The sequence below is a fragment of the Malaclemys terrapin genome, chromosome 9, assembly GCF_027887155.1.
Source record: "Malaclemys terrapin pileata isolate rMalTer1 chromosome 9, rMalTer1.hap1, whole genome shotgun sequence".
Lineage (NCBI taxonomy): Eukaryota > Metazoa > Chordata > Testudines > Emydidae > Malaclemys > Malaclemys terrapin.
Genome location: NC_071513.1, coordinates 56,812,248 through 56,838,338, shown reverse-complemented (window position 1 = coordinate 56,838,338; position 26,091 = coordinate 56,812,248). Strand labels below are relative to the sequence as shown.

General features: G+C 42.8%; 1 protein-coding gene across 5 annotated transcripts in view; it reads left to right on the top strand.

Annotated features, from left to right (window-relative positions):
• Positions 1 to 26,091, top strand: part of STAG1 (stromal antigen 1) — a 391,372-nt gene that overhangs the window by 338,151 nt on the left and 27,130 nt on the right. For all 5 annotated transcript variants that reach the window (XM_054039941.1, XM_054039940.1, XM_054039942.1 and 2 more), the window contains 3 exons: positions 11,412 to 11,513; positions 18,079 to 18,227; positions 19,671 to 19,799. In XM_054039941.1, coding sequence (XP_053895916.1) covers positions 11,412 to 11,513; positions 18,079 to 18,227; positions 19,671 to 19,799 — 380 coding nt within the window. The remainder of the gene's footprint in view (positions 1 to 11,411; positions 11,514 to 18,078; positions 18,228 to 19,670; positions 19,800 to 26,091) is intronic.

Sequence of the window (26,091 nt, the reverse complement as noted above, 5' to 3'; positions counted from 1 at the left end):
TAACTTCAGCTTGTTTTTCTGCTTAATTTTCCCTAAGTGCTTCCTAATATTATATATTGTATGGACTTTTATGATAGCCTGGCTATTATGGTAGCAGAACAATTGAGGAGCAGGAGTAGTAAATTTAAAAAATAATCCTTAAAACTAGAGAGACGAAATATACAAATGAAGCAGTGCATATTTATGAAATAGACCAGTTGAATCATTTCACTTTCTTCATAAAATCTCCAGATTTTGGGACCTTTAGTCATAATAAGTAAGTAGCAACTTATAAGAGTAGCCAGAATCCAGCTTAGAGTTCTTTAAAGATTCGGACCTGGTCTACACTAGGAAACTAGGTCTGTAAAACTTTGTCACTCAGGGATATGAAGAATCCACATTCCTGTGCGACGCTATTAAACCAGCCTAACCCCTGATGTAGACAGCATTAGGTTGACGGGAGAATTCTGGCGGGTTTTTTGCTTGTCACTTTTGGTGGACACTGAAAGAACTGCAACTTTAGGAGGGAGGGTGGATACTCTGACTCTTTGCTGGATGAATAACTCTGGCTTTGTAGGTGAAAATAGGCAGCTCCTTTTATTGCTGTTTAAGTTGTGTGTTTTTAAATATTTCCCAAAGTACCTAAAGCCAGGGCCGGCTCTGGCTTTTTTGCTGCCCAAGGAAAAAAGCCTCCCGCCGCTCCCCTCCCACCCCAGCGTGGCAGGGGAGGGCGCCGAGCCCGGCCGGAGCGCCGGGGGGCGGGCGGCGAGCCCGCCGCTCTCCTCGGCGGCCAGAGCAGAGGACGGAGAGCCCGGCCGGGGCTCCACTCTCGCCGGCGGCCAGAGTGCCAGGCGGAGGGCGGCGAGCCCACTGCAGCTCCGCTCTCCCTGGTGGCCGGAGCACCGCGCCGCCCTCCTCCAGGTGCCGCCCCAAGCACAAGCTTGGTGGGCTGGTGCCTGGAGCCGGCCCTGCCTAAAGCAGTGGATATGTACTGTTTATATGCTTGCTCTCAACCTAATTAACAGTCCTCGTTTACAGTCACAAATAGGAAACATTTGTGGGTTTTCTGTGTAATACTGTCCTCTTATTTCTAGGTTTCATAGAGCCGCTCTGCTTAAAACACAGCAAACAAAAAATCCTTCAGAGACCTGTACCTCTTCCATAAAACCTTAAACTTGTTTTAAACCCGCTTTGCTCCCCCGCCCCACTGCCCTTGAGCTCTAGCTACCACAGCTTTAGAGATCCTGACTAAAATTTTCAGAAATAAGAGGCTAAAGTACCTTAAGGTCAGTGGGGCTTCTCATTTCGGTATTTTTGAAAATTCCTCTTGCAGACACTTATATATGGACTAAGGATAACATTTTCAAAAGTGTTTGTGACTTTCCATAAATTCATAGATTCTAAAGCCAGAGGGAGCCGTTGTGATCATCTAGTCCAGGGCTGGGCAAACTTTCTGACCCGAGGGCCACATCTGGGTATGGAAATTGTATGACGGGCCATGAATGCTCACGATCCCGTTCCCCAGCTGGAGCGCCGGAGCAGGGCAAGCCCCGGACCCCGCTCCCCAGCAAGAGCTAGAGGGCCGGATTAAAACGTCTGGAGGGCTGGATGCGGTCCCCGGGCTGTATTTTGCCTACCCTACACCTACCAGGTTGTTTGTCAGACCTCCTGTAAAACACAGACAATAAAACTTCCCCAGTATAATTCCTAGAGGAAATCTTTTAGAAAAATATCCAAGATTGATTTAAAAATTTGTCAGTGGTGGAGAATGCACCATGACCCTTGATAAATTGTTCCAAAAGTTAATTGCATTCACTGTTAAAAATTTTTGCTATATTCCAGTTGAATTTGTCTAGCTTCAACTTCCGGCCATTGGACTGTGTTATACCTTTCTCTTCTAGACTGAAGAGCCATTATTATTTATTCCCTATGTGGGTACATACAGACTGTAATCAAGTCACCCCTTATCCTTCTCTTTGTTAACCTAAACAGAATGGAAATATTTATTGAATTATTTCGCCTTTTCAGTATTATTATTGATAATTCTACCATTTCCATCTAGTAATGCACCAACACTATTGTCAGGATTCTTTTTGTTCCTAGTATACCTAAAAAAAGTTCTTAATGTCAGTAACTCTGCTGGCCATAAGTTTCTCTTTGTGTCCCTTGGCTTCCCTTATTGATTTTCGACCGTTTCTAGCTTATGAATTATACTCATTACCAGGGCCGGCTCCAGGCACCAGCCCTCCAAGCCTGTGCTTGGGGCGGCACCTGGAGGGGGGCGGCGCTCACCCGGGGAGAGCGGGGCCGCGGCCAGGCTCGCCGCCCTCCCCCGGTGCTCTGACCGGCCGGGGAGAGCAGGGCCGTGGCCAGGCTCTCCGCCCTCCTCCCGACGCTCCGGCCGGGGAGAGCGGGGCCACAGCCGGGCTCGCCACCCTCCTCCCAGCGCTCCGGCCGGTCGGGGAGAGTGGGGCCGCGGCCGGGCTCGCCACTCTCCCCCCGGCGCTCCGGCCGCCAGGAAGAGCGGGGCCGCGGCTGGGCTCACCGCCCTCCCCTCGGTGCTCCGGCTGGCCGGGAACAGCAGGGCCGCCCTCCCCCGGCGCTCTGGCCGGCCGGGGAGAACGGGGCCGCGGCCAGGTTCTTCGCCCTCCTCCCGGCACTCCAGCCAGTCAGGGAGAGCGGGGCCCCACACGGGCTCTCCGCTCTCCTCCCAGCGCTCTGGCCACCGGGGAGAGTGGGGCCGTGGCCGGGCTCACTGCCCTCCCCTCGGCGCTCTGGCTGGCCGGGAAGAGCAGGGCTGCCCTCCCCTATCAATTTTCCCTTTCTTCCATTTGTTATGATTTTGGGGGGGGTGTTTACAGCTTCCTTCACTTCCCCTGTAGATCAGATTTATATTTTTAACTAATACGGCATTCCGACTTTGTGGGCATCTAGTAAAGTGTTCCAAAACAATTCCCCCTGTTAAAGCACCAAGTGTGTACGTGTACACACACACACACACACACACACACACACACACACGCACACACACACACACGCACACACACACACACACACACACACACACACACCTGGACTTTATTTTGTTTCCACACTAAAAATATAATCAGATCATGATACTTAAGGTACCCAAGCTACTGTTAATTTTCAGTTCTGTGATTAGTTCCTTTTTATCTATCAAGACTAAAACTAATATAGAATTCCCCCATGTTGGTTGAAATACTTTTTAAAATAGGAAATAGGTATCTATCACATGTAGAAATTCCAAGCAAGTTTTAATACTGGCAGCACGAGACCTTCAGAGTGTGTCAATCAGATTGAAGTCCCCCATAATGACGCAGCTTTTTTCTCTACACATTATAGATAGGTGCATAAGGAGCCAGTTATCCTGTTCCCTAGCCTGATTTGGTGTTCTGTAGCCGACACTAACTGATACCCCATCTTGTGCTTTATGTTAGAACATCGATTGATAAGTATTCAAGATAATTTTCTTCTGAATTATCAGTGACTTGGAAACAGAAAATGCCATTTTTGACAGAGTGCTACTTCCCCTCCCAATTTGCTCACTCAGTCTTTCCTAAATAAAACATAACCAGTGATTTTAACATTCCAGTCATGCAAGTCTTTCTATCAGATTTCTGTAATACTGACTAGGTTGAACTTATGCTAATAAATGAGCAATTCCAATTCCTCTTGTTTGTTACCCGGGCTCCTAGGCAATTAAAGAATTATCCTCCCCTTTTATTATTAGTTTACCACACGTGTGACTACTTTAGCCAGCCTGTCCCTGAGGAGACTCTGTCCCCTTCTACTGAGGTGGAGGCCATCCAAACGATTTCTCCCCACAGAAAGTGGACCATTGCTCCACAAAACCAAAACCTTCCACCACTTACCTTCCCAGTGGTTCTCTTCAGTCATGGGACAGGAGGGATCTCAGAGAAGATTACTTGGACATTATTCTTCTTCAGCACACGTCCAAAATCCCTGAAGTCATCAACTATCTGTGAGATATCCCACAAGGCAGTCTTATTAGTGCTGATAAGAACCATCACCAGTGGATCCTCACTTGTCAACTTCAGAAGTCTATTTAATCGCAGAGTGACATCTCATGTCTTGGCTATGAGAAGACAGCACACTGTCCTGCTGTCTGCTTGTCTTTCGCTGAATATTCTTTCGATTCTTCAGTAGTGAATCCCCAGCAAAGATTCTGTCTTCCTTGGACAGTTGGAGAACTCTGTGTGCAACTTTGCTTTTTTTACAGGTTGGGCCAACCTACCATCTACAAGTGTACCCAACTGGTATGCTTTGTACCAAATGGCTCAGGAGAGGTAACTTCCATGGTTTTCATATTGAGGACCTAGTATCAATTGGAATCTTCTTGCTGTGTGGAATTCCTCCTGGTCCTCTTATCTCTGGTGGCCACAACGTATCTATGCTCATCTGTCTCCAACTTTGAAGAATGCTGCCATGACCTCTTGCCTCTGGTTACGAACTGTGAGGGGTCCTCTCTGATTTCCTCTCTTTCTAACTCTTTACTGACCAGCTCCCTTCTTGCTTGAACGTAGGGTACTGATGTCTCTCAAACCTGGCTGTCTAGGAACTCCTCAGCATCTCTGATTCTCAGTAGCGTCTCTACTTGCCTCTTCAATCCAAGAATCGTTTCCTCCAGCACAGCCACCGGCTTGCACTTTTTGTTCAGGAAGTCCCTTCTGGCTTCAGGCAGGAAAGAAAACATGGCACATCGATTATAGGTCACCACCACTTTTCCATTGCTGACCATCTTGAAATCGTGTGTAGACCTAAACCTGGAATGAAAGGCTCTCACATTCCCTGTCTATACTCCCTCTGAAACCTTTCTGTTAGCTGCCTCTGTTCATGGCATTTGAGTTTGCCTAACAAGTGACTTTTTATACCAATAGCATAAATCCCATTTCAGAAGCACCCAAGTCATTTTAGGAACCTGCGTCCTCCTGAAAGACACTTAGGCACTTTTGAGAATTTTATGCTTTAGAGTCTAACTTGAGGCCCCTATTTTTGAAAAATTTGACCTATGTCTATGTCAGGCTGTCTGGAGTGGCTCACAAATGTGAGTATGAACCTCAGGGCAGACTGTTACTAACCAGGGCACAAACCGCAAACTGGTTGTGAGTTCTGTACTTAGATTTCTTCAAGTATCAAGTGTGAACTCCTCAAGCACTATACCTATGGCCCTACCAAATTCATGATCCATTTTGGCCAATTTCAGGGTCATAGGATGTTAAAAATCATAAATTTAATGATTTCAGATATTTAAATCTGAAATTTCACAGTGTTGTAACTGTAAGAGTCCTGACCCAACTCTGAAGGCATCAGCGCAGAAGGAAGGGCGGCATAGTATGGTATTGCTGCACTGCTACTGGTGGGGTGCCGCCTTGAGAGCTGGGCACCTGGTCAGCTGCCACCAATCTCCGGCCACACAGCCCTGAAGGCAGCACAGAAGTAAGGGTGGCAATACCGTGATCTTCTACAATAACCATGCAACCCCCCCCACACACACACAATCCTTTTTTGGGTTGGGACCCTCAGTTTGAGAAATGCTGGTCTCCCCCCATGAAATCCCTATAGTATAGGGTAAAAGTACACAAAAGACCAGATTTCATGGTCTATGACACATTTTTCATGGCAGAGATTTGTATTCCCTTCTCCCAGAGTTCAAGTTGTGATGGGACATGTCTACCTGCACATCTCTCTTCATGGGCATTGAGCGGGGGGAGCAATCAACAAAGTCTTTTGGACACTGATGTTCCACAATGGTGTCTATAGGTCTTCTTTTATTGGGCAGGAAATGACACCTTTTGTGGTAAACTAGTATATCACACTTGGTAATGCTTCTCTCCTGACTGTGGGGGTTTCCAGTTTCAGAGCAAACACTTTTATTTTTACAGAGCAAACACTTAAATATTACCTTATAACATGAGATACAGGTTTTATAAGCGAGATTAATGCATTCAGCAACTCGCAAGCATTTCATAAAGTCGAAACGCTAAATACATTTTTATAAATCTTATTCCTATTTTAACAATACTAACACAGAGATGAGCCAGACTGGTTTCCAGCTAAGCATTTGTCAGTGTTCAGTGAGACCTAAGGGCATTAGCATGAGCTGGCACCTGATCTGGCAGAGTCGTAGTCTGGCCTTAGAGTGGGTGAATCAGCAGCCTTTTCCTGCTCTTGCCCATTTATGTTTTTAATCAGATGTGATGTACTTCAGAAATGTGTCTTCCTCAAGGTTCTCTTTCCCTTTCTTATTAACTAGGAATGTATATTCCTAGGTTTTGTCCTAATTCCCAGAATCTTAGCAGACAGTGGCATTCCATATATGTAGCTAGAGCCCTAAAATTCTATCTAAGAAAGATTGAGACAGTGAAAATTTCAACAGCTTTTCTTATGGTCTCTGGGCCCTAAGAAAATTTATCAGCAGTGGCTTGGTTTAGATTAAATATAAAACAAGTTTATTAATAAAAGAAGATGAGGATTTTCATTGAGTTCAGGTCTAAAAGGATATAGTTAGAAATGGTTGAAAGCAAATAAAAGTGAAAAATGCTTTCTGACGGCTAAGACTAAATACAACAAGCCAAACCCTCTGTTCAAGATAGTTTCCTTACCAATCTGCCTTCCAGCAAGATGGCTGTCAACCCTTCTGGTCAGGATCTTCAAAGTGCTTGATTCCTTTGTCTTTGTAGGTGAAAGATAACTTTGTGCCTCTCTTTTATAGTACAGTGAACATTTTAAATGGATTCTTCTGAAGGTTACTGCCCCACCTCTACCCCAAAGTAAAGTTAATTCAAGCTGTGAGGAAGATGACATGGAGTTTCCTGATGAAGGAAGTTTCATGCACGTTTCTTCCCCTGCTGTTGTTTGCTAAAATGCAAATTGATCTGTTTCCTGCAATCTCCTCCCCCCTGACATGATGCCGAGTGGTTTTCTCCTCCTCCTGTTTCCTTGATGGGTCTGTTTACCTTTTATACAAATTGCATTCCCACTGTTTCTTAATGTACCCTGGAAATATCTTCCAGGTGGCAGAACTACATTCCTTTATCTATGATGAGGCAACTTCACCACAGCCTATCGAACACACTTTAAGAACATAATTCCCAATATGTTTGTAATTTTGAATTTCTCTTCCATGCATACACCAGGCAATAACATTAATGATCAGTATGTTGTCACTTTCTATTGATATCCTACATGACACTTTTTTAGATACAGGTTATGACATTAGTGAGTGGGTGCACTGAACTAGTCAGTCCCGTTGAAACTCACTACCACTTACCAGTGAGCCCTCTGCCCTCTTGCATTGGGATGCTGTTAGGGTCACACCTGTCTGACACGCTAGCCAAATGATAAAATTCATTGTCTATGGAGATTTGCACAGTGCCCACATGGTGCTCTGCATATCTTCTCAAAGCTTTACAGATATGGTTTGTTTGCCTTCTTGGACACAGTTTTTGGCAAGTGTGACCTAAAGGAGATTGTTCATATAAATAGTTCTTTAAAAGATGCTACAATACAAGCTAGGGAAGTGATTCTCCTGCTCATGTACACATACTCGTACTAGCTCTCATCAAGCTGGCATGAGTATAAATAACAGTGTAGCCATGGTAGCGCTGGTAGTGGCAGTGGAGGCATGACTGAGCCACACCAAGTGCAAACCTAGCTGGGTATGAGGTCAACATGAGGGATACCTAGTGACTTCTAGATGGTTCAGTAATGCCTGCAGTTTCCAACTACCAGATCTTCCATTCTCCTGCTCTGTGGACATGTGGCGTGGTGATTGTTTCATAGGCCAGGCATGACCTGTATTGATCTCATGCTTGTCTGAACTATGTAATAGAATATATAGAACATAGAATATTCTGTGGACAAAATATTCTAATCTAACACTAATTGCCAGTAAGTCACCTTTTGACTTTGTGTTAATTGGGCTCTTGCCAAATCTCTAATACACCTGTCACAATCCTAGGCTCTCTGCTCTTGACTGAAAATCCACCTTCCTTCCCGTATCAGACCCTAATTAGATCAAACCAACATGGAACATCTTACTTTCTGTTATCACAACTAGATAATCTATCTGCAGGTCGAGTAGCTATAAGAAACCACCAGAGAAATACCACATACAGGACTATACGGGTTATTAGTCACTTGGAACCCAAACTGAACCAAGTCTTAATAAATAATTTGGAAAAGTTTTATCAGAAGACTGACATTTCTACAGAAAAAGCCTGACTTAACCATCATCCAATATAGTTCAAGAAAGAGGGTTCAGGACTCCATCCACGTAATAAACTAAATTCTATGTTAATTATTACTCATTAAGAGCAAATAACCAAAAAGATAGCTCACAATGGAGTACAATTACATAGTTCGTACATCACACTACAAAACTAATCCAGAAGCAGATTATGGGGGATTTCACCTTTCATTCAGTTACAGGCACTCATTTGTCATTTACAGAAAGAAAAAGAAATTTAGGCAAAAGTTTCTTAACTTAATTTTTAATATATTACTTGAGTAATGTATTATTCAGCGATTACTCTGGAAGTTACATTTTATAGTATAAGAGTTAAAGCATAAAAATGTCTCTTTTCTCCTGCAAATGGGGTTTTTAGGTTAAAATTTTAGAATGTGCAGGTGAAATTTTGACCACATTGATGTCAGTAGGAGTTTTGCTATTGACTGCAGTGGGGGATTTTGCCTGAATTGTCTTAAAATATTCTTAGGTGGACATTAAGCTGTAAAACCTTACATGTTATTCCAGTGAGGCTTTTATAATTGAGGTTTGGGGTAATACTCCATTTAGTTGTGGTCCCCAGTACAAAATCAGAGTGCAGATGTAGGATGGGCTGCTCCCTTATGTGTGGCTCAGTTTGGTGGTTCTCCCACATACTGGTCTCAAGTACTAGATGCATGGCTTTCTTCCTCTTGGATTCCATCCTTGGACTCTACATGAACTGTGGTGGGTGCGCAAGGTACAGAGATGCCTTTGTGTGTGTGTGTGTGTGTGTGTGTGTGTGTGTGTGTGTGTGTGTGTGTGGCGGGGGGGAGGGAGTTCTGCCTCTTGGTAGAATGGTGAATTGTCAGTCCTCAGCTCTTGCTGACAAGATCTAGGAAGAACTTTTAACTTCCAGCCCGGTTTTCACCCTGTGTTCTTTTATACTTGCATACTGACTAGTCTTACTTCCATTTTACCTGTTACTTTCACACCAACATATGATGGGGCATCTCCAATTTCCCAACTATAACTTTCAACAAGGCTCCACCAACTACAAGAATCACCTGCCCCATTCATGCTTCAATTTTCCACAGACCAGACCCAGTTACTTCCTCCTTTTGCCTGGGATGAAGTTGGATAGTAGGCACAGAGATGACCCAATATTATTTAACACTGTACATGAAATATTTCCAGTGCCACAGCCTACATAGTTGGTCACTGTGGTAGTGTAGGTAAACAAGGTAGCCAATAATGGCCCTGTGATGGGGTATATAAACCTTACACTGGGATAGAAGAGGAGTTAAGAAACAGTTTTGGGGCTCAAGTGGCCCCGCCCCACCACACCTGCAAAGCCTGCTCCAGCTGGAGGAGGAGTTTAAAAGAGAGCCAGACAGCAAAGAAAGGGGGAGGATAACAGGGAAGGATAGCCTTATCCTGAGAGCTCCTGGGTGAGGGTACAAGAGGAGTCCATGCTGCCCGAAAAGGGGGTCCACAAGTGACAGTAGCTACCTTAGGCACCAGAAGAGGGAATAGCTTGTCCTTAAGGATTAAGAAATATTTCTCTCTATCCTGTGTTGGATTGTTTGGGAGACTAGTGAAGATGGTATAAATCCCCTTGAGATAAGATGAATAAAGACACCATAAGCCCTGCAGTAAGTGTGTGAGGTCTTCAGGGGCCCAGAGTTGGTCCAGAAACTCCTTTTTGGGAGATGTTAGATTTTGTTACCCCAGAAAGGCATGGACTTCAAGTGTGACCTGGCTAGAGGACTGAGTTACTATCTACCAGAAGGGAAACCAACACTGTCAGAGCACACACCACAGCAGAAGCTAAAGACGGGGGACAGTTGTGACCCAGGGACCCGACCCACTATGTGATATCACTGGTAAAGCCAGCCCTGTCACAAGCTCGCATTTGTATTGTATGGCCCAGACCCATACTTTGATGCTCCTTTGCACTGGTGTTCAGTGGCTGCTGGTGACTTGCTTGGCCTGTCTTCACAAATACTTTGCGATACCCTACCTGCACTATGTGCCCTCAGAGGTATTAGTCAGAGTCACCATCTGATAAGGTGTCCTACTTAACCTGGAAGTTCCTCCCACAGCCTTGGTTCCCCTTCTACTGTTGCCTCAAATGTAAACTTCTTGTTACCATCTTAAAACTCTAGATGACACTGTCCCTCCTTGCATATCCTCCTTTGTCAAGCATTACATCGATCCCTGTCCATTCCTCTCCAACAGCGTTCCCAGGCTTGTGCACCTGTTGGTCAGCATCTCACAATCACCTCTGTTTCTTCTATTAGTCTGTCCCCTGTGTCTGGTATGACCTTCCAGAGCTCATTTGCATGGGCCCTAGCCTGCCCATATTTAAATCCCTCTTAAAGATCCAGTTCTGCTCTGCTACTCTGAATCAAGGTGACTTTTATATCAATTGTATATGATTTGTCTATTTTTGTTCATGTTCCTGTTACCCTATTCTACTTGCCTCTTTATAGATTATGAGCTCCTTAGAGCAAGAACCATCTTTCGGCGTGTTTAGAAAGCACTCAGTATGTCCAATGTAAATAAATGATAAATAATAACAGTAATAATGGGAGAAAAGTAGCCCAACCACCCCATCTACAAGGGTTTATTGAAGTTTGTTTATAATAGAGGTATCATGCCATCCGTTAGCTCCTTATTTAAAATATAAAATCATTTCTGTTATTTCTGTTGATACTTCATTCTTTGGATACATGTGTAATCAATTTTGGGCTGCCTAATATAGTCCTATTTTACTTTCTAAGAATGAGATCTCTTAAAACCTAATTTTTAAGTAAAGAACACTGACTTACCTGTAGTACTTTTTCTTTGAATTTGACAATCACCTTCAAACTACCTTCCAAGCAGAGTAGGCAGTATTTTTGATTTATATTTTTCATTCCATTTTTAAAAAAAGAACTGACAGTTAAAGCAATTGCTGACCTCATCACTGGGTAGGTGGGTCCCAGCCACTGATGAGTCTGAATTTACGTATCGGGTCATTACATATTTGTCACATGGATTCAAGAGCAGGGCTTTATTGAAACTACTGCCTTCTCAAAACAGGAATTACAAGTAAACCATTTTTATTATGAAAAGCATGAAAGTTATACTAAATAATAAATTCTGCCTTTAAAAGTTTATTTTCCCCCTTTTCTCACAGTACTACAATGACTATGGCGATATCATTAAGGAAACATTGAGTAAAACCAGGCAAATTGATAAAATCCAATGTGCGAAGACACTGATTCTCAGTTTGCAGCAGGTAAGAATATTAGTTTTTATGCTAGTATAATCTCTCGTTCCAAAAAATCCCTGTGCATGGCTTTGTCTAGTGCCCTGTACTCCCAATCAAAGGCCAGTCTAATGCCAAAGGGATCTCTCATTCCTTTCTCTGTCAAAGCTTTAGTCAGCAGGACAAAGCTTCGGACTGGAAGAAAAGGAGAGAAGAGTGACATTGAAAGCTAGTCTGGGTAGTGGTGGTTCCTGCTGTGTCCACCCATCAACTCCCAAGGAGTCTAAGTGGATAGTGATGGTGTTTCCTCCTTTCACATAAGGAGCAGGAAGTGCTGCATCATGTTTTCTCTAAATATGGACTTAGCAGCCCAACTTTAGGTTCCTGTTTTTCAAAATTTTGCCTAAGATCCTTAAGTCTCTAACTATTAAAAAACATGTTTTTCAGTCCTTGGATCATTCATGTGGCTCTTTTTTAATCCTCACCAGTTGTCCTACATTTGAAGTGTGAACACCAGAACTGGTCACAGTCTCTCCACTGCCATACACAGAAATAATATCACCTCCCCACTCATACTCGTTATTCCTCTGCTTATACATCAAAGGATCACACTACCCCTTGTGCCCACTCATTGCACTGGGAACTCATGTTCAATTGGTTATCTACTATGGCTGCTAAGTCCTTTTCAGAAGAACTGCTTCCCAGGATACAGTATCCAACCCTGTAAATTTGTCTGGCATTCTTTATTCTTGAATTTGGCTATATTAAAATGTGTTATTTGAATGCATCCAGTATACCAAACAGTCTATATAAATGACCTGTCCTCCTCATTATTTACCAATTATCAATCTTTGTGTTTTCTTCAAATTTTATCAATAGCAATTTTATATTTTCTTCTAGATCACTGATAAAAATTTGAATAACATTGACTTGCGAACCACTCTGTGCAGGAGCCCACTAGAAACACTCCCCTTGTTGATGGTCCCCTGAACACTTTCCTTCGATGTATTAACAGGGAATATCAAGTATTAGGGAAGTTAAATTCCCTGTGTATATATGTCAGAAGTGAGACTACTACTTGAATTGGTGGTGGTGGTCGAAAAGGATGCCCAAAATTTGGAGAAGGTACTGAAAAGAGCTGCAAGAATGATTTGAGGTCTGGAAATGTTTTCCTTACAGTGAGAGACTTAAAGTAATCAATCAATTTGACTTATCAAGCAAAAAGTTACAAGGTTAACTTGATCGCAGCCTATAAGTACCTAAATAAGAAGAAGGCATCTGATATTTGTGGGCTCTTTAATCTATCAAACAAAGACATAACAAGATCCAGTAACTAGAATTTGAAGCTAGACAAATTCAAATTGTAAATAATACACAGTTCTTTAACAGTCAGGGAAATTAACCACTAGAACAATTGACCAAGGACTGTGGTGGGTTCTCAATCAGTTAAATCTTTAAATCAAGAGTGGATGTGTCTTACTAAAAGATCCGCTCTAGTTCAACCACAAGTTATTGGGTTTGATGCAAGAATTGCTGGGCAAAATACTTTGGCCTGTGTTATGTCGGAGTTCAGACTAGTTCATCAGAATGGTCCCTCCTGGCCTTAAACTCTATGTAACCTAATATAGGTTCTTTTACATCCCATGTGAAGTCATGAGTTAATTTGGGGCTTCCTTTCCTTTCACCAATGATAACAAAAGGTCCAGTTCAACCTCACTGAAGCCAGTGGGTGTTTTTCCATTAACTTGAATGGAAGTTGGAGGGGACTATGGATTTCGCCCCCCCAATCCATATCTGCTTTTTGGAAATTTGACATTTCTCTCATGCTACCCTCCCAAGAATCTACTTTTTAGTATGTTGAGTTCAAGGAGTTTATGGCCACTGATTCCAACCTTCCTTGCTATCCTCATATTCTCAAGCAAGTCCTCCCTTGTTGATTTAAAAAGTAGGTTGAGAATGACTTCTCCTCTGGGTGGATTATCTATGATATGTTCATGAAGATGTAAATGTATTCTGTGTAATGTTTTAATGTGATAATCCATGTTTAGCTTCATCTTAGTTAGTTAAAGTCCTACTGATTACAGTATCCTTTGGTTTAAAACTCCTAATTGATTGGGTCCTGTGTAATGATTTTACTATGTTGCTTATTTATCATATCCTTAGTCATGTTTTGGGGCTGTTTTTTTTATTACCAAGTTGCAGATTGCTGGGTTTTTTTTAATTCTTTGACAAATATTGAATGAAATATCTAGGAATAGTTCCTATATTGAGGTAATCTCATCTAGGTATCTAAGGTAACTAGCAAGTTTTTAAGGGTGCCCCAGGTATATGGATTGTATCTATCAATATTAACATTACAGATGTGAAAAAAATCCAACTACATTTCATTCATGTGCCCTTAGTCATATTTTTCATCGTTGAGATCGTGTGTATTTCTAATACTACCCTCTTGCATATGTGGAAATCATGTACTTAAGAATCTTCTCTCATTATAGAAGTCATTCCAGTGCTCCTGAAACCCACAAATGCCCTCTCTGGATTGTTGGCTTACCATACAGTTTGTTTCCAGTATCCATCCTAGCCTTCACTTCTTTAGTCTCTTAAATTCACCACTGTGCAGAAGGTCTGTTTTGGGAAGAGGTTCTTTCTCCACCTATTTCAAAGGCAAAAGTGAGGCTGGGGCTGGCCATCTGCACAGCAGTGAATTTCACTCTCTGAGACTATCGTCATGTGTCACTGATCCAAGACTGGTAATAGCTGAACTACGTAAGAATGGATGTACTGAATCAGACTAATGGTCCATTTAGCCCTGTATCATGTCTTCCGACAGTGGCCAGTGCCATATGCTTTAGAAGAAATGAACAGAACAGGGCAATTAGTGAGTGATCCATCCCTGTCATCCAGTCCCAGCTTCTGACCGTCAGAGATTTAGGAACACCTAGAGCATGGGATTGCATCCCTGACTATCTTGGATAATAGCCATTGATGAACCTATCTTCCATGAACTTATCTAACTCTTTTCTGAACCCAGTTATTCTTTGGCTTCATAACATCTCCTGGCAATGATTTCCAGAGGTTGACTGTGTGTTGTATGAAGATATACTTCCTCATGTTTTTTTTAAACCTGCTGCCTATTAATTTCATTGGGTGACCCCTGGTTTTTGTGTTATGTGAGGGAGTAAATAGCTCTTCTCTTCATTTTTTCCCACACCATTTATGATTTTATAGACCTCTATCATATCCCCCCTTAGTTATCTCTTTTTTCTAAGCTGAACAGCTCCAGTGCTTTTAGTCTCTCCTTATATCTAAGTTGCTCCATACCTCTGATCATTTTTGTTGCCCTTCTCTTTACCTTTTCCAAGTCTAATGAACCATTTTCTGAGATGGGGTGACCAGAACTGCAAGCAGTATTCAACATGTGGGCATACCATGGATTTATATAGTGGCATTAAATTTAATATCCTTTTCCTAATGGTTTCTGACATTGTTAGCTTTTTTGACTGCTGCTGTACATTAATCAGATATTTACAGAGAGCTATCCACAATGACTCCAGATATCTGTCTTGAGTGGTAACAGCTAATTTGGAATCAGAATAAATAGAAATCATCAGTTTTCTCCAAAATAACCTCTGCTCTGCTCATCATATCTCTTACCAGATCCTTGCATGCAATATACTTTCTTTTTGCTTTTATGTGGATTACAAATGGCCTTGGCCGTATCCTTCACTAGCAAGTCACCAAAAATATTATTCATCTCTATTTCAACATCTCCCTTTTATCAACTGTGTTCTGCCACTTCTCAGTTTTATCTTCATCTAAATTGACTGGGGGAGGGAGGGTGTGACAGAATTACAGGGTTTGCCTGTTGTCAATCTCTGTTAACAGATGTTGGAACCCTCCAGGGAAATACCAATTCATTCCTGATGACTCCTAGCAGATGTGTCCATTAACTCCACCCTGAATATAAAGGAGGTGGAAGTAGCTCTTTGGAGCAGAGGGGTCTAGTGTTTGGGACAGAGGGGTCCTATAGAAGCCACCTAAAGATTAGTCAGCCTGGCGAGATGGCTTGTAGTAGAGTTTATATTGAGTTGTTATTATTTATCTTGTCAATAAAGCAAAAACCCAGGGGAGGGAAGGGATGAGTGACCCCTGATAAAAGTGTATTCAGACTTCGCAGCAGGGTGGAAATGCCACCTGCTTGCAGGGGGAATATTTTTGGGGGATGCCAGTGGTCAGTGGTTCTGTTCATGTTTTTCCTTCCCTTAATAGCTGTCATAGTTTCTGTCCTCCTCCACATCCTTGTCATCCACAGTCTAAACACAGCTCTCCTGACAGTGCATCACTTCCATAATCTATTTCCCACATATTTCTGAGACTTCAGCAACTTGTTAGCTCCCTCTTGATTCTTCTCCACAATGCCAATCAGCCATCACATTTTCCACATAAGACATTGTGGCCTAGTGAAGAGGCCACTGGACTGGTACTCAGGATATTTATAAATTCTTAGGCCAGAAGGGACCACCATGATCTCTTGTATAACACAGGCCACAGAACTTCCCTGAAATAAATTTCTGTTTGACCTAGCGCATATCTTTTAGAAAAACATCCAACCTTAATTTAAAATTCACCGGTGATAAAGAATCCAACACAACCCTCGGTAAGTTGTTCCAGTGAGTAACGACCCTCACTCTTAAACCTGCGTTCTATTCCCAGCTCTGCCGCTGGTCTGCTGGATGACCTTCGGCAAGTTACTTCCCCTCTGTCTGCCTCTGTCATGTGCTTGAAGTTAATAACAATTTGAGATTGTCAAATAACAGGCTCAAATGGAACTTTTTAATCAAAGGGTAACAGTCTGAGATTAGTACAGCATTATGCAGAAAGCAGGAAGAATAGGTACATCCTCACCATTGGAGAAAGCTAAAGAGCCTCTGTCTCTCTCTCCTCCTATAGCTGGTGGGATTTGCACTCCCCAGCTTTACCTTTCAAGCCCTCTATCTTTTATAGTGTGAAAGACAAAGAAACTCCATTTTGGATGTTACCTATTTATTTATGGATTTTTTATGGTATCTTTAGGTTACATTAAGACAAAGGGAATTCTAATCCGCTCATTATTACTGACAGCTGACACAACTGATTTAAAAACATCTTTCAGTGGATCCTAATTTCATCCATTACAGAAAATATCTGCAATAACAAGTGCCTCTTATCATAGAACATAATTAGATCATAGGCACCCCTTACGAATCACCCACTCTTGTTTAAACCATACTTCTGTAAACACTTTTTGACAGTTTGAGGGGTCTTTTCCTTAGACATCTATATTCCCACAGATTCGGAAGCACCAGAAATAATGAGGTACAGTCCAATACTTGATCACGTGAAGTTCCTGAGTATAAGTCACTTACGAATTAAGAACCAACACTCTGGGCCTTAGAACTCAGACACCCTTTTTGCTAATATTGTAAAAGATTGTAGGAAAATACTGAATGTGCAAATTAATTTAATATATGAGAAGAATTGGAAAAAGGATTAATATTTACTAACAGTTTCTGCATCTGTAAAATAAGGATACTCATACTGACCTCCTTTGTAAAGTGCTTTGAGATCTATGGATGAAAAGCACTAGATAAGAGCTAGGTGATATTGTTGTTTTTCATAAAGAAATAGGTCATGGCACAACTTCTGTCAAGTTCTGCTTGGGGGCACCAATGCTCCTGCTTGCCAAGTCACCATGGGAATTTGAATAGTTCTCAACTGTGAGCTCCCGTGGCCCTGCTTCTGCTTATACATAGCTTCCAGACACTGGGTCTTGTTATGCATTTCTCCACTAGATTAAAGAGCTGTTTAATACTCTTTAAATACAGTATTGTCTCCCTGTGAAGATACTTATACCCTGTAATCAGGTCACTTAGTCCTCTTTTTGATAAACTAAACAGATTGAGCTGTTTAAATCTTTTAATTTAAAGCATTTTCTTCAGCCCTCGAATCAGTGTTGTGGCTTTTCTCTGCACCTTCTCCAAATTCTCAATATCCTTTTTAAATTGTGGGCCACCAGTATTGGTCTCACCAGCATCTCCTTATGCCTACTCACTATTTCCCTTTATGTACCTTCAAGAATCACATATCCTGTTCCTATCTTGTTTGAATGGGCCAGTTTACCAATTGATCCAGATCTTTATGTATGGCTGCTTTGTCCTCCTCATTATTTACCACACCATCAATCTTTGTCTCATCCACTAATTTTATCAGCAGTTGCTTTACATTTACTGGCAGATTATTAATCAGAATGTTGAAAACAGGCCTAGCACTGATCCCTGTGGAACCCCACTAGAAACACCTCCATTCAAAGATGATTTCTTAAAATGAGGTTCTTTATCAATTATGTAACCTATTTATTCAGAAATGTTACATGAGTGAGAAATTTGCACTGAGCGCCACAGCTTTCCCCTGTGATTCCTACTTCAGGAGCTGCTAAAACAGGACCTGATCCAACCCCATTGAAGTCAATGGAAAGGCTCTCGTTTGTTAAAGGAATAATCCTTTAGAAAAATGTTTCCTATCTCATGGGTTTTTAACACTTCAATTCTTTCTCTAGCTGTTTAATGAGCTTGTTCAGGAACAAGGTCCCAATCTGGACAGGACGTCTGCCCATGTCAGTGGGATTAAGGAACTGGCCCGTAGGTTTGCCCTCACCTTTGGGCTGGATCAGATAAAGACAAGAGAAGCCGTAGCCACGCTGCACAAGTGAGTGGTGTGAAATACTCGGTCTTCAATTAAACTAAAAGTTTGCCTCAGCATATTCTTCCCAAAAGGGGAGGGAGAGAGAGAGAGAGAGTGTGTGTGTGTGTGTGTGTGTGTAAATATAATACAGGTGCATGTATGTGAACATAGAGAGGCTATATGATGATGATGTGAATACAAAGCTTTTATCATGATGAAATTGAGATGGCCATGTTGCATATGTATTACAATGCCATATGTGAGTTATGCAGGCTGTACCAAACAAGTGAAATAAAGCCTTTATGCCACATCATCATGGATTCATCATGCACCACATATTTTATTTAAAAAAAAAATGTTTTAGAAATGTTTTGGAGACTTAATTTTAAAATATAGACTGTTTCTTTTATCTAACTAAATGGTTCAGAGATACAAGGTAAGTGAAGTAATACCTTTTATTGGACCAATTTCTGATAAAAGATGTTACCTCACCCACCTTGTCTCGCTAATATCCTCGGGCCAACACAGCTGCAACTACACGGCGTATCTGGTTCAGAGGGAGAGAAAAAGTGGTATATCTAAATTACCTCTTAAAATGAGCTTAACTTTTCAACACATAAAAATGTTATAGTTTTAAAGTTCACTATCTCAGAACCACTCAAGGCTATGAGCAAATGCCTCGACTCATTGGAAAGATGGGAATCTCCATTTGGTATAGAAGTTCTCTTTCTAGACTTGCAGGGTCACACTGCTAATCCTGTACCACAGAGTATTTTAATTAGGTGTGAAGAAAGAATTTCCACACATGATTCTCCCACATTTTTGTGGAGGTTGATTTTTTAAATATGGTAGCAGTTTGAATTTCCTCAGAAGTTTGTAATGTTTGAATAATTCTGGGAGGAGTGAAACATTGGCGGACAGAGTGCAGTTGATGAGGTCAGAGGCACATGATGAATGCATGTGTTATTAAAGGCTGTACCATTATGCATACGCACACAGAGTCCCTATTAAGGTGTTTTAGTTAGTGTACTAAATTGAACTACTGGAATAATATTAGAAATATTTTCTTAAATGTTTAGCATTTCTTTACTTATTTTAATTTGACACAAGCTGTTTTCAGGATGACGGGAAAGGAATGAACAGAGAAAGAGACAGAAAAGATGAAGAGTAAAATATAAAGAGAGAAGAGAAAAGAGAAAAAAATAAGTTAGATTAAAAAGATGGAAGAGAGAGAGTAAAATCCACAGATGCCAATTGTATGTGTTTGCTATGTCACTGAAAATGTTATAAATTTTAAAAGTTCCTTTGACTTCCCTATCTATTTCTTTAAAAATAAAATCTGTATTTTGTATTTGTGGGGCTAGAACTAAAAAAGTTTTTGAGACTCTTAAAAGGAATAAAAAGCTTACAGCAGTACAGGAAATTGTTCACAAAATTGTAAACATTTTACATCTTTCTTTACTATAGAGATGGCATAGAATTTGCCTTCAAATACCAGAATCAAAAAGGACAAGAATATCCACCTCCTAACCTTGCTTTCCTTGAAGTGCTTAGCGAATTTTCTTCTAAACTCTTGCGGCAGGACAAAAAGACTGTGTAAGTGATACTCTGTTGCCTTGTTATGGGCTTTGCTAAACTGTATTATTCGTCATTGCGGTGGGTGGTTAAACTGTGTGCTTTAAGATATTCGCAATCAAAGGGCCTGGTCCTGCAAATATGTATACCTGTGCATATGAGTAGTCCCACTGAAGCCAATGTTTGAACTTAAACTTAACCCTGTGTATGTTTACAGGATCAGTGCTTTAGGCCCTGATCCACAAAGGTACTTTATGCACCTAATACACAAATTTAAGTGTCTGTGTCCCAGCTTTAGGCTCCACAGGAATCTGCAAAACTCCAGCTCAGTTGCTGCCTAACCACTGATGTAGGTCTAGATAGGGCAGAATGGTGTTGACCTTGAAGACTAGAGCAGGAAGGCTGAATTTAATATGCAGGGCAATGGATACGGAGGAACAAATGAAGAGATTCAAAGAGAGGGTTGATGTGATATGAATGATTGGTAAGGATGATTATTTTAGTGGTAGCATTTTGGAAAGGCTATAAGCAGGAGATGGGGGTATCAAGATGACAGGAGAGAGGATGTTGCAATAGTCAAGACAGGAAATTAATAGAATGAGGACAAGCCATCAAGCATCAAGACAGATAGGAAGAGTGGGATTTCTAATATATTGTGGAAAAAGAAACATCAGGATTCAGTCACAGCCTGGATGTGGTCTAAGGAAAGTCAGGAGTCAAAGATTACATCAAAAATGTATTCCTCTTTTACAGCAGAATTCTGTTTTTGTGAAAGATCAGAAATTCAAGATTCAGTCCTTAAGATTTGTGATTGCAAAGATCTGTCTAGAGGATTTTTGACCTCATTGGATCTAAAGGATACCTATCTACTGTGCATGTCCGAGTTGGCCCTTTTTGCCAAAAAATTCTCAGGTGTGCTATCAGTTCATTTGGTGTAAAGACCACTTCCCTTTCAATTTATCATTGTGAAAACCATAGGCCTGATCTGTACAAGAAGAAAAAATCAAACTAGTTAGCCTAGTGAAACCTCTAGTATAAACACACTTAAACCAGTTTAAACTTTGTTTATGTCAATTTAGCTTGCATCAGTAAATTACCAACTTAAGCTAATATAAGAGAGGCTTAAACCAGTTTAAATATTAGGAGTTTATACCAGTTTAGTTACATTGAATTCAAATACATTTAATTAAACTGGTGCATTTGTCTCGTATGCAAAAGGCCCTCATGTCAGCTGCCCTGCCTTGTGATGGAATTTGTATGATTCTTTTCCTGAAGGACTGATTGATCTAGGGAAGTTAGTAGGCCCAGACTTTAAAGGCCATGTCCAGAGTGAAGGAGGTATTTGCCTATTTGAGGATTTTAATCACGAGAGAAATCATTACATCGTGCCCCCAGTGGACCTTCTCCATTTGGTGACAGAGACTGTCTCCATTTCCCAATGGAGGAGCACCTTGTTTCTGGTCTGAATTTGTCTAGTTTCAACTTCCAATCTTTGAATCTTATACCTTTGTCTGCTAGATTGAAGAGCCCTCCATTATCAAATTTCTGTTTCCCATATAGGTACTTGTAGACTGTAATCAAGTCATCCCTTAACTTTGTCTTTATTAAGCTAAAGATATTGAGTTCCTTGAGTCTGCCATTAAAAGGCCTGTTTTCCAATCCTGTAATCATTCTTGTGGCTCTTCTCTGAACACTTCTCTATTTATCAGCATTCTTCTTGAATTGTAGATGCCAGAACTGGACACAATACTCCAGTAGAAGTCATCCAGTGCCAAATATAGAATTAATATAACCTCCCTATTCCTACACAATATTCCCCTGTTTATGCATCCAAGGAGCGTATTAGTGCTTTTTGGGCATAAGGTCGCACAGGAAGCTCAAGTTTAGCTGATTGTCTCATTGCCCCCAAGCCCTTTTCAGAGTCTCTGCTTCCCAGGATTAAGTCCCCCATTCTGTAATTATCTCTTGTGTCCTTTGTTCCTATATATATGGCTTTACATTTGGGCATATTAAAATGCATGCTGTTTGCTTGAACCCAGCTTACTAAGGGATCCAGATCACACTTTATCAGTGACCTGTGTTCTTTGTTGTTTGCCCTTCCCCCAGTCTTTGTTCTGCAAAATTTATCTGTAATGTTTTTACATTTTCTTCTGGGTTGTTGATTAAAATGTTGAATAGCATTTAGCAGGACCCCACTAGAAACACACCTGCTCAGTGATGATTCCTGTTTGCAATTCACATTTTGAGACCTATCAGTTAGCCATCTTTTAATCCATTTAATGTGTGCCATGTTGATTTTGTATTGTTCTAGTTTCTTAATCAAAATATCGTGTACAAGTACCATATAAAATGCGTTGCAGAAGTCTTAAATATATTACATCAACACTATTACCTTTTGTCAACCAAACGTGTAATCTCATCAAAAAAGTTACCATGTTAGTTTGACATGGTCTATTTTCCATAAACCCATGTTGATTTGTATTTATTATATTACCCTATTTTAATTCTTTATTAATTGAATTCCATATCAGCTGTTCCTACACTTTTGCCCAGGATTGATGACTGGCTGACAGGTTTGTAATTACCTGGGTCATCTTATTTACTCTTTTTAAATATTATAACAACACTAACTTTCCACTTTTCCTCTGGAACTTCCCCATTGTCCCCAGATTTACTGAAAATCCGTGTTTATAGGCCAGAGCTGCTCAGACAGCTCTTTTACAAGACTTGAATGTAAGCTATCTGTACCTACTGATTTCAAAATGTCTAGTTTTAGTAGGTGCTGTTTAACATCCTCCTAAAACATTAGTGCTATAAAAGGTATTTCATCATCATTTGGTGTGACTACATCATCTGACTTTTTCCCAAATGCAGAACAGAAATATTTACTGCCTTTTCTGCATTATTATTGACAGATCTACCATTTCCATCTAGTAATGGACCAATACTACTGCTAGGATTCTTTTTGCTTCTAAAATACTTAAAAAACTCCTTCTTAATGTCTTTAACTCTGCTGGCCACATATTTCTCATACTTTTGCTTCCCTTATTATTTTTCTACAATTCATACCTTCAGATTTATTTTCATTAGTATGAATATTCATTATATTTATTCCCCTTTCTTCCATTAATTACATTTATATTTAAATATATGTTATAATTCTTCTTTGAGTGCTTGCTCATGTCCATTCCATGTTAGGAGTGTGCCTGCCACATGCACCGGTGCCGGAAGTTTTTCCCTCAGTGGTATCCGTAGGGGACCCCACCCTCAGTTCCTTCTTACTGCCAGTGACGGTGCTGGAATGTTCCTTTGCTTCAGCAAACCTTCCTTCTCCAGATCTGTTAGTTGTGAACTTTCTGTAGTAAATAGTCATATCAGTTAGTATTAGTTCCCTTAGTGTGTGTGTGTTAGTTAGTTAGTTAGTTAGTTGTAGTGTCCCGGACGGGTCATGCCCCATTCTGTGGGCTTTAAGAACTGTGACCAGTGTAAAAAGCCTGTGCCGGTCAGTGATCCCCACACCAGTTGTTTAAGGTGCTTAGGGGAGTCTCATATTAGCAACAGATGTTGCATCTGTAAGAGTTTTAAGCCTCGCACTAAGAAAGAGTGGGACATTCGACTTAAAGGGGCTTCTCATGGAGTCGGCGCTGACACCGGCACCGGAGCAACCGCGATCGGACTCTGCACACAGCACCACAGCTTCGGTGTGGAGCACCCTACCAGTACCATCGTCGGACAGGCAAAAATCCACCTCCCCGGCACTGGCCAGCAAGAAGAGGAAGACTGGGAGAGGTCAGTCTCCTGCTCGCAAGGGCAGGAGAGGACGGGAAGCAAGCCTAGACCCACGAAGGGTGGCTCATCACCTCCAAGTTGAGCGGTTTAGCCCATCCCGGCATGTGGAGATGCCAGAGGCCCTGCAGGTGATGCAGGATATCTTGTCCCTCCTGGTGCCACCCACACTGGTGATGGCAGCTCCCAAATCAAGGGGTAAGCCTGCTCTTGGACCACTCCTCATCCCCATCAGTGCAGCTTCACTTGCCACCTCAGGGAGCGTCCCGCCACCGCTCGCCTACTGGCAGCCACCTCTCACCCACTGGCAGCCACCGCGCATTGGACATAGGGCTGCCTACTAGTTGGAGCCCTCGGTGCTGGTCTCCAGATTCCAGCCATCACTCTGCGGGCTCGAAATGTCAGTCACCGGTAGTGTGGCATAGACCTGCCGAGGCACACACGAGCCCGTGACCCTTGTACCGGGAGCGTCATAGCCACTCCCCTTCAGTACGACACCGATCCTGCGAAAGCCCCTATCAGGACTCTCAATAATGGTCACCAGCCTACAGATATAGGTCGCCACACCAGCGTCGACACTCGACATCGCAGTGTATATCACCGGGGTACTGCCGCGGATACTCCGAATGCCGACGCTGGTCACTGGGATCTCAATGAGGTAGGTTGTTGCCAATGTACGGATCCCACTCGGAGCATGGAGGTGGACACAGCCAGGACCAGGACACCTGGTCAGCCTCGGTGCGGTCCCAGTTTCCAGAACACGGCCCTCCATCTCAGGGCTCAGAGTCGCACCAAGAACCCCTGCAGGCGGGTCAAGGTCCTCCGTTGACGGCACCGGTCCTCCCTGCAGCACCGTCAGGATTATCATGGGCCCAGGGCCAATGGCCTATGTCATGGCACCCCTGGAATCCATGGGGGTTCCCACAGCCTGTCCCAAGGGCATAAATCAGTGTTGGGAGGCTCCAATAAGCCTTCGGCCATGGTCTCCCGCCCGCCTGAGACAGAGGCCACTGTGCCTGGAACCCCCCCAGATGCAACATTCAGGGGAAGACGGCCCTGCTGAGCAGATCACAGGCGGTGACACCTGCTGCACCTGCATCCTCCTCTTCGTCCCCTCATGAGGCCATCATGGAACCCCCACCTATAGTCCCCCAGGACAATATCAAAGCTCATCAGGAGCTTTTGAGTAGGGTAGCCTCAAACTTGGTACTAGAAACTGAGGAGCTAGAGGAGCCCTCGGACACCCTCTTCAACATCCTCAGCTCAGCAGCCCCGGCAAAAGTCACACTGCCAGTACATGAAGGGGTGATTAAGATTACCAAGGCCCTCTGGCAGACCCTCATCACTACCCCCAATCTCCAAGCATGCGGAGCACAAGTACTTATGTGCCTGCAAGAGGGTATGAATATCTTCATACCCACCCTGCCCCAACTCTTTAATGGTGTCTGCAGTCAATGAGTGGGAAAGGCAGCGACAACCAGGGGCTACTCTTAAAAATAAAGAGGCAAAGAAACTGGACCTTTCTGGGACAAAGGTTTATTTTTCGTCAGGCCTACAGCTGAGGGTGGCGAATTATTGGGCCTCTATGATTTTAATATTTGGCAATCGATGGCCAGATTTCTTGATTCCTGCTGGAGGATCCCAGAAAAGAGTTCCAGGCCATCCTGGAAGAGGGGAAGGGAATGGTGAGGGCGGCACTGCAGGTGGCCTCAGACATGGCTGATTCTGCAGCACAGACTATGGCTTCAGCCATAACTATGAGGAGGGCGGCATGGCTGCAGTCCTCGGGCTTGTCGGTGAAGATCCAACAGTCCATCCAGGACCTCCCCTTCGATGGCCAAGCTTTGTTTGCGAAGAAAACAGATGATAAGCTACACGGGCTGAAGGACTCGCGCACTATGCTCAAGACCCTGAGCCTATACATCCTGGGGCAGCAGAGGAAGCCGTTTAAGCTGCAGCCTCCCCACCAGCAGCGCAGCCCGCCTAGGCAATAGCCCTTCCAGAAGAAGGGCAAGGGCTATAAACGTCGTAAGGGCCAGCAGCCCTCTACCTTGGCACAGGCCAGCTCTTCCCACTCCCAGCAGGGGTTGAAGCAGGCATTTTGAAAGTGTGCCTGAGGGCGACATTCCAGCCACTGTCCTGGATCCTGACCCCCTCCGCTTCTCCAACCGCCTTTCTTTTTTCCTCCCAGCCTGGGCGTCTATAACTTTGGACTGTTGAGTCCTCAATACTGTGGTGCAGGGCTATACCCTCCAATTGGTTTCTACCCCCCCCCCCCTCCCATCACACCCTCCCTCCCTGTCCCTCTTCAGGAACCCCTCTCACAAGAGTTTACTGCATCAGGAGGTGCAAGTCCTGCTGCAGGCGGGGGCCGAGAAAGAAGTCCCCCTAGACTTCAGGGGCCAGGGGTTCTACTCCCGTTACTGTCTGATTCCAAAGGCCAAAGGGGGCCTAAGGCCTATCCTGGACCTGCCAGACCTCAACAAGCATCTCAAGAAGTTGAGGTTCCGCATGGTCTCCCTGGCTT